At 33.5% G+C, this 9,075-nt stretch overlaps 2 protein-coding genes across 2 annotated transcripts; one reads left to right on the forward strand and one right to left on the reverse strand.

Annotated features, from left to right (window-relative positions):
• Positions 1-35: 35 nt before the first annotated feature.
• LOC145933345 (uncharacterized) lies at positions 36-6,294 on the reverse strand. The gene is made up of 5 exons (XM_083032951.1): positions 5,955-6,294; positions 3,927-4,088; positions 2,316-2,498; positions 1,863-1,980; positions 36-173 (listed from the first exon to the last, which is right to left on the reverse strand). Exons 1-5 carry the CDS (start codon positions 5,965-5,967, stop codon positions 47-49), a joined length of 603 nt encoding a protein of 200 aa, XP_082889077.1. The 5' UTR covers positions 5,968-6,294; the 3' UTR covers positions 36-46.
• Positions 6,295-6,576: 282 nt separating this feature from the next.
• On the forward strand, positions 6,577-8,136 carry LOC145933344 (uncharacterized). The gene is made up of 2 exons (XM_083032950.1): positions 6,577-6,917; positions 7,189-8,136. Exons 1-2 carry the CDS (start codon positions 6,824-6,826, stop codon positions 8,043-8,045), a joined length of 951 nt encoding a protein of 316 aa, XP_082889076.1. The 5' UTR covers positions 6,577-6,823; the 3' UTR covers positions 8,046-8,136.
• The last annotated feature ends 939 nt before the right edge of the window (positions 8,137-9,075 follow it).

The following is a 9,075-nucleotide window of genomic DNA, read 5'->3' on the forward strand; positions in this document are numbered from 1 at the left end:
GCAGTATAAGCAAATTAATATTAGATAGATCCTATATGTTTGTTATTTATATTCTGCAGTTGATCGTCTGATCTTCATGTTGATGATTTTTTAATTGCAACATTTTCTTTGATGATTTTTTGTTACGTTTTCTCTGAAGATCAATGCTGTGAGGTGCATCACAGCATAAACAGCTGTTTCAGAAAATTAGAGTTTTATTATAATTATCCAGTTTTTCCATTTTATCTTATTTCAATTAAAAAATGTGTCTTACATTTTAATTAAACTAGTTAAAAATAATAACTTACAATTAGTTTTGTCACAAATTTTCTTGCAATATTTAACATTTTTCTTTTTATATGACAAAATATGCAAGTAATACTTGAAGCAGATATATTACAAAAGAATTATTATAATACAGAAGAAATGTACCAATAAACGTAACAAATATATATATATATATATATATATATATACACACACACACACACACACACACACACACACACACACACGTATTTGTGTTGTTTATCAGTATACTTCTTCTGTGAATATCTGCATGTGTGTGTGGATGTGTGTGTGTGTATTTCTGTTACGTTCATCAATATTTTTCTTCTGTATTAATGTCTGCTTCAAGTATTACTTGCATATTGTCATATAAAATGAAAAATGTAACAAAATCAAGTTATTATTTTTATCAAAGTTTGCAAAGTTTGAATGTGGATATATAGTTTTACATATATTAGGGCAGCGCAATAAAAAAAATGCTTTAATAAAAGGCATATCTATATTAATTAATGAGAGAAGTAGATAAGAAATACGTTTAAAAACAACATGATTATATATAATAATATTGCAAAGTACAAATTCTCTCTCTAAATAAATAAAACTGTATTAATTATTATATAATTATATTTTTAAATCTTGAACATCATTAAAAAGTTTTATGAAAATGCTGTGTAATAATACAATGAATTGGGTAGCAAGATTTTCTGTTTACGCGCGCACATATACTTGGCGTCATTAATGCTTTTTTGCGTCTGAAGCCGTTTTCAAGTCCAATAATAGCTAGACACATCGCGTCTAATTATTTATTTATGCATTATAACGGTTAATTCAAGAAATATTTACATAATTAGTATGTATTAATATACATATATTCATGTGTGTGTGTGTGCGTAGTTTATATATATTTTTTCATATAATATATATGTGTGTGTGTGTATATATAAATATACATAAAATACATAAATATGAATATTAATTATGTGAATATTTCTTGAACTATAATAGTCCTGATGCACAAATAACTAACCTGCGTTCGTTTATTCCCATTGAGAACTATTGAGAAAATACATATAACGTGTATTATAGATTTTATTTTCTCAATAGCTCCCAATGGGAATAAACGAATGTAGGCAGCTGTTATTGAACCCAGATGAGAAAGCATTAATGATGCCGAGAATACATACATGTCTACACACTCGCATTCACATATTGTCGTTCGCGCATGTAATAATTGTTTAGAGAAAAAGAGAGAGATCTTTAGTGAAATATAAAACAATATTATAATTATACTCAACAAATGGATACTTTTTTACATGACTATTTTACATTAAAAAGTTTATTTTTTAAACAAAATTTAAATTAAAAATTTTAATTAAATTATTTTTAAAAAACTACTTTTATTTTTTATTTTAATACTTTAATCATTTGATTTTTTAAAGAAAATATTTTTTAATTTATAAATATTGAGGCTATATTATAGTTCTTAATATATTTCATAAACAGAATTTTTTAATTATATATATATATATATTTATGTATATATTTATATAATTTAAATATATATATATATATATATATAAATTATAAATACATACGTTTTCATCTTTGATACTCTCCTCTTTTTTCCGACAATATTGTCTATTCTTTGCAGGATAATTCTGGCTTTTTTTGTAATAAGAGTATCATTATTGATAGTAATTTTTCCTTCTTTTCCTGAAAGTTTTTGTAATAATTATTATTTCATACATATTAATTTGAAAAATTATGTACACACGTATAAAAATTATGTAAACTATACAAATAAAAAATAATTTATAAGTTCTCCTTATCTTTGTTTTTCACATTATGTATATATGTATATATATGAGTAATGTTTGATTTTTATACATATATGTCAGATATATCATATTGCTCATATATACATATATGATAATTTTGGTTCTTATGTGTGTACACGCATGCATATACGCAAGACACACATGTGTGTATGTATGTTTTATATGTGTATGCATGCGTGTGAACACAAAAATTAAAATTTTTATACATACTTTTATATTGATCTTTGAATCTTTTAGCTGTTAATCCATTATCATTACACTCTATATTTTGAACATTTTCTATTACTTCATTATCAGCATGATTATTACTATTTATTTCAATATTTTCATACTTTTCAACGTTTTCTGTTGTTTTATCGTTATGAAAACTATTATTGATTTCGTTGTTATGTTCTAAATAAAGAAACAGGCTAATATATTAAAAAAAGAATATAAAAACTACTACTACATATAATATATGTTTATACTACTACATATACATATAATGCATATGTATACAAAATATTTGAAAATCACAAAAAAATACTTTAATGACAGATTCTTTAGAACATTCTAACAAACAAAAATTTTAATACTATATAATATGACAAATACATTAAAACAAAAGACTTAAGAACAAAATTGAAGAACAAAACTTATCAATATCAATTGCAACAGCTTTCATTGCAATTAGTGACAGTGAATAGCATACTTTAAGAAGTAATATCTAATTTAAATGCACACGTGTGTGCAATAAATAAATGCGTTCTATATACATAATTTATTCAAAGAAAAAAATATTGAGGTTTTATATTATTTTATATACATTGTTTTCTATATTATTTATATACTACAGTTTTAACTATAGTTTTAACTATTTTCTTCACCGTATCTGAGCGTCCGATATATCAGAACTATTTGTGAGCCGTAATAAATGAGCTTTAATTGCTTATAATTCAAAATTTATTATAATTACTTTTGTATTAAAAGTTTTATTTACAAACTTAAAACTTCGAATTTCCAAAAATCTGTCATTAAAATATTTTTTGATTTTCGATTGATTTGGGACATTCTGTATATATGTATATATATATATATGTAACTTTATTGTCTAGTCATATCTAATATTGCCGATACATACAATTTAAACAAAATGTGTAAATATATATTTGTATATATATTATAGGGTCCCATTTTAAAGATTACAGTGCTATATCTCGCAAACCATTATTGAAAAAGATTTCAAATAAAAGTTGTATGGTTTCAAGGGGGACATAAAACGGTGACAATGATTTGACCTTGGCTAATTGTTTGAAGGCCATGTAAAGGTCACCTTTATTTTCTTAAATGGAACCATTATATTTCTTTTACATAAATCGATTCCTCACAATATTTTGCATAAAATATAAGTATAAGATGGTCAAAAAGTGAATAGTTTGCGAGATATTTTCTACATTAGTTTGACATAATCTTATATAAACTATGAAATATTTCATAAAATATTAATTTTTTTTATTATCTTAATACTTTATGCATAAAATAAAGAGAGGAATTGGTGCAAAGAAAACACAGTTGTTTCTAAGAAAAAATACCAATTTGCAGCTAAAATTTTTGTCTGAAAAAATTTCCCTAATATTGCTATTTTCTTAATATCTCTATCTTGTGTTCTCTTAAGATTAAATAACTTTTATACAAAACATTTTTTTCTAAACCTCTTCATTTCCAGATAATCAACTATATATATAAAATAAAATGGAACACCTTGTACACACACACACACACATGCACACATACACACAGTAATTCAAAATTATTTATATATATATATATATATATATATACCTTTATCTTGATCTCTTTCTATTACTTCATTGTTGTTATAATTCATACTTTGAATAGTTTCTATTACTTTATCGTTCTCATGACATGTTCCATTTGTTTCAATCTTATCTTGAATAATTTCTTTTGCTTCCTCGTTGTCAAAACTGTTGCTATTGTTATATTCTAAATAAAAAAACATGTAATTGATTATAACTAAAGGGAGCATATATGTAAATATACTATATAGTATCTCCGCGAAAAATTGTCGTATTTCAAAAATTTTTTTTTTGTTTTAAAGGGTAAAGTCTCCACTTTAAGGAACTTTTGTTCGATTTTGATTTTATTCTCTCCCCCTTTCTCCATCCCTTTATGAGAAGGAACGTGTTTTTTTTCAAAAAATTGCATAGTTTGACGAACTCTACGGAGTGTACTAAATTTTTTCCGCAAATATCATCATAACTATCGTAAAATATGGTCTTTTCTCTACAAACTGGTCCGAATGGCACGATTTCGAACGCGATTTTAACGCACACTTCCTACCGCGACGATACAAAGCCACGCTCCGCCGCGAAATTTTGGAACGCCGGCAAAAATCGGGGGAAAAATTCGCTACGTACGCCACGGTGATGATGACGCTGATGCGTCGCGCAGGCGGTTTCTCTCGCGGCGAGCAGCTCGAACGCATTTATGAGAATATGCATCCCGAGTACAAGTTCTACGTGCGGATTGACGACGTGGCGAACCTGTCGGAACTACATGACCGCGCCGCGGAATACGAAGATATCGAGCAGGAACGGAATCAGATGCGGAAGAGCGAAAAACCAACAAGCGAACGGCCCACCGTAGCAACCGTATATAATCGCGAGGAAAGTTGCTGGCGCTGCAAGCAGCGCGGACACACCCGGTTTAATTGCAAGCGCCCCGCGAAGAAATTTTGTTCGCAATGCGGACGCGATGGGGTACTCACCTCGCAGTGCCACCCACCACGAACGGGAAACGCCAACGGGGCCGAGGCCGAGCAGACCGACACTCGCCCCGACACCAGCATCGCGACGTAACTTTCTCGCCGCGACCCCACCTGACCGTCCGCATACACGGGAGGCCCTTCAAGGCCCTGCTAGATTCGGGGGCCGAGATTTCGTTCATCAACACCTCCACGGCCGAAGCCGTTCGGACCTGGGGCTACGTAGAGGGCACGAACGCCGGGCAAGTGCAACTGGCCGATGGCACATACACGGAAGTACCCGGCTATGTGACACTGCCGATTCGAGTCCGAGACCGCACCTACCGACACGAATTCGCCATCCTACCGACTCTCGACAGCGAGTTACTTATCGGCATCGATCTATGGGGAAAGCTCGGGATCACCATCACCCCACCGCGCGCCGATCCATGTCAGCACACCCCGCAGTGCAGCTTGACCACTGGACTCGCGAGCCGCACGCCGGCCGAGGACCGCCGCCTCACGACCTTACTACAGCACGAACTCGCGTTATTTGAAGACGTCCGCGGGCCAACGACCCTCGCGCGGCACCACATCCGGTTAAAAAATCCGACGCCGATCAAGCAATGATACCGCCCTCGCAACCTCGCGATGCAGGCCGTTATCGACGCCGAAGTGGCAAAAATGGAGGAGGCCGGGATTATCGAACCCTCCAAAAGCGTGTGGAGCTCACCCATTGTGGTCGTCCGGAAAAAGGATGGCAAACACCGGTTTTGCATCGACTTTCGGCGCGTAAATGACGTCACGGATAAGGACGCGTATCCCCTGCCGCAGATCACCGCGACCCTCGACAAGTTACGAGGAGGCCGTTACCTAACCACGCTCGATCTCAAAAATGGCTACTGGCAGGTACCGCTCGCGCCGGAGAGCCGTCCGATTACCGCGTTCACTATTCCCGGGAGGGGGTTAATGCAGTTCCGGGTGATGCCGTTCGGCTTGCATTCCGCGCCGGCTACGTTCCAACGCCTGCTCGATACGGTTCTGGGACCGGAACTCGAGTCCCACGTATTCGTGTACTTGGATGACATTATCATCATCAGCCGCACCTTCGACGAACATCTCGAGCTGCTCACCGAGGTTTTCCGCCGGTTGCGCGACGCACGATTACGGCTGAACCCCGAGAAGTGCAAATTTTGCGTCGACCAGTTGAAATATCTCGGCCACGTAGTCGATGGACACGGGATTCGAACCGACCCCGAAAAGGTCAGCGCCGTCGCGAACTGGCCCGCACCGCAGAACATTCGGCAAATCCGGCAATTCCTGGGCGTCGCCTCGTGGTATCGCCGTTTCGTGCCGGATTTCTCCACGACCGCCGCGCCTCTCACCCGATTAACACGAAAAAACGCTCGATGGAAATGGGGGGACGAAGAAGACGCCGCTTTTCTCGCGCTAAAAAACCGCCTAATCGCCGCCCCCATCCTCGCGTGCCCCGACTTCGCACGCCGCTTCTACCTGCAAACCGACGCCAGTAACCACGGCCTCGGAGCGGTCCTTACGCAGTTTTCCGAGGAAGGCGAACGAGTCATCGCGTACGCGAGCCGCACCCTCAACGGCGCGGAAAGCAATTATAGCGCTACGGAATTGGAATGCCTGGCCATCGTGTGGGGCATCCAGCAGATGAAAGGATACCTGGGGTGCGTTCATAAACGTTACTCGAGTTAACTCTAGTTAACTCAAGCCGTTCAGAAAACACCGAGTAAACCCTATAATGGCGTTCAGAAATGTATTCGAGTTAACTCGAGAGTTAACTATTTCTACCCGTGTCGCGAGGTAGGTAAATTTTACTCGACATGCGCATTACGCATGTTCCTAAGAGGCAACAAGTTGTATAATATAACAAAAGTGTAATTTATGGCCGGCAAGATAAGACCTCATCATATAACAAAGGTGTATAACGAACGTGTCGTGAAAAAAAATGTCTCAAAACGAAAGAATTGTCTTCATAACAGACAAAGAAGGAAATAAAATTATCAACAAGGACGGTTTAGTACTCGTGCAAAATATGACAGGTTAGTTCACAAAGACAATTAAAGGCTAACAAAATTATATTATATTTATTTATATCGATTCTTTTAACAATTTTTTTTACAATCTGTAACTTAATATTTATAACAAATTATTTACAACAAGAATTTAAAGTGTTGACTGAAAAAAATATCAACCGATTTATATGCTGAATTTCTTTGCATTGATTTCTTTCAATTCTTCTGCACTTTGCATACTTTATTTAGTTTTAATGTGTATATAATAATTTCTATTTGTGTTTTTATTTAATTTTAGATAAATCTTTTATGTATGTAAAGCCTGTTGCGTGGACATCAAACACTACATCCATACAGCCATTAACAGCAAAAACTGCAAACACCAATTCGATGAATACTCGACATTTCAGCAGTCAGATGCAACCCACCGTACAATCGCAAGAACTATTCCATCTTGACAATAAACTATGTGAAAAATCTAACGAGGATTGTAGCCCAAAGGTTCAGGTTGAAAATGAAGAAGGTACAAATGACAAAGCATTTTGGTCGCATGATGCCATTCTAGCATTAATGGCTGCATACAAAGATCATGTGAACAGCTTTCAAATGAATACTAAAGGTCATAATGAAATATGGAAAAAAATATCTGCTCTGTTGTATGCGTCTGGCCACAAATATACTCATAAACAATGTGAGAACAAATTTAAAAATTTAAAGAAACGATACCACGCAAAAATCAATAACATGAAGTCAAAACAAAGTGGAGCATCTGTTTATCGATTTGATTACTTTGATATATTTCACGAGATATTTGGGCATAAGCCAAATGTTGAACCAGTTGCATTAGCTTCTTCTACAAGAGGATCTGCATCCTTCATGCTTGAAGCAGTCAACGAAGAAAGCATATTTGATGATGAGAATGATGAAAATCATGGCTCCACAAACGATGAATGTAAAAGAAAATGTCGCTCAGAGACACCAATCCGAAACAAAGGGAAAAGAACAAAGCTCGAGAAAGTTGTTGACGAGATGAAAAAAGTAACTGAGGAAAAGATGAAACAACAAGATCTTAGGCAAGAAAAATTGGTAGCCGCTTTTGATAGACAAACTGATCGCTTAGTTTGTTCAATAGAAAAACTCATATACAAGTTGTAGAGCCTACAATTTATTTTTAACATATAAAATATCAGCATTTTTTCATCTTTGCTTTTAGTGTAATATTAGATGTAACATCTTTTTTGTTAAAATATAATTACATAGTCTATATACATTATGTTAAAAGTTTTATTTATTTATTTATTTAAATAAAAACTTTTGGTTTCAGTTTTTTCCTTAAAAATTTAGTTTTGTTTAAAAATTAAGTAAAAATTTTGTTTAAAAGTTTTTTATGTTTAAAAATTTTATGTTAGCTAGTTCCTTATTGGTTCCTCAATATAGTACGAATAACCATGTCACGAAAAGTTTGTTTCAAAGATGAAACTTATGATTTCGATATCTTTGTAAAGATGCAATATTGAATTTACAATTTCTTTATGTATAAAAAATATAGTATTACATGTGTATACTATAGTTCATATTGATTTGGAAACTTGATGTAATTGTGAGTTATACAATATTACTGTCGTCGCATTAATAGTTGCTTTCCATTTACATCAAAACTCAAATAAATCTCACTTCTGTCTTTCTTCAACATCCATGTTAAAGAAGACAAAAGTGAGATTTATCTGAGCTTTGATGTAAATGGAAAGCACCTAATGTCACGGATTATTATTTTATATGCTTATACCAAAAATTAGCTGTATAAATTTCGTTATATATGTTTGAGCTGTAAGATTAAATGTATAATTTATTTATTTTCTTCAAAGCATATAATATTATATATTTTACTACATTTCCTACTTAAATTTTATTAAACTGAAAGATCAATAAAGATAAAATCTATGTTGTGCAAAATATTAAAACTTTAATTAATTAAATATTTTTATTTTGTAAGAGACATTGATTAAAGCATATAATATTACATAGTTTATTATTTTTTATGTATGAAAACTTAAATATTAAATTATATAAATATATAATTAAATAATAAATTATATAGATATAATTACATATTTTTATTTTATACGAAAAACATTGATTATTATCAATAAGGTATGTGGCAGTACTTCGAAGTTGAATAATTAAA

Source organism: Prenolepis imparis, unplaced genomic scaffold, assembly GCF_030444845.1.
Source record: "Prenolepis imparis isolate NDT839.2.m4 unplaced genomic scaffold, iyPreImpa1.0 SCAF_3, whole genome shotgun sequence".
NCBI lineage: Eukaryota > Metazoa > Arthropoda > Insecta > Hymenoptera > Formicidae > Prenolepis > Prenolepis imparis.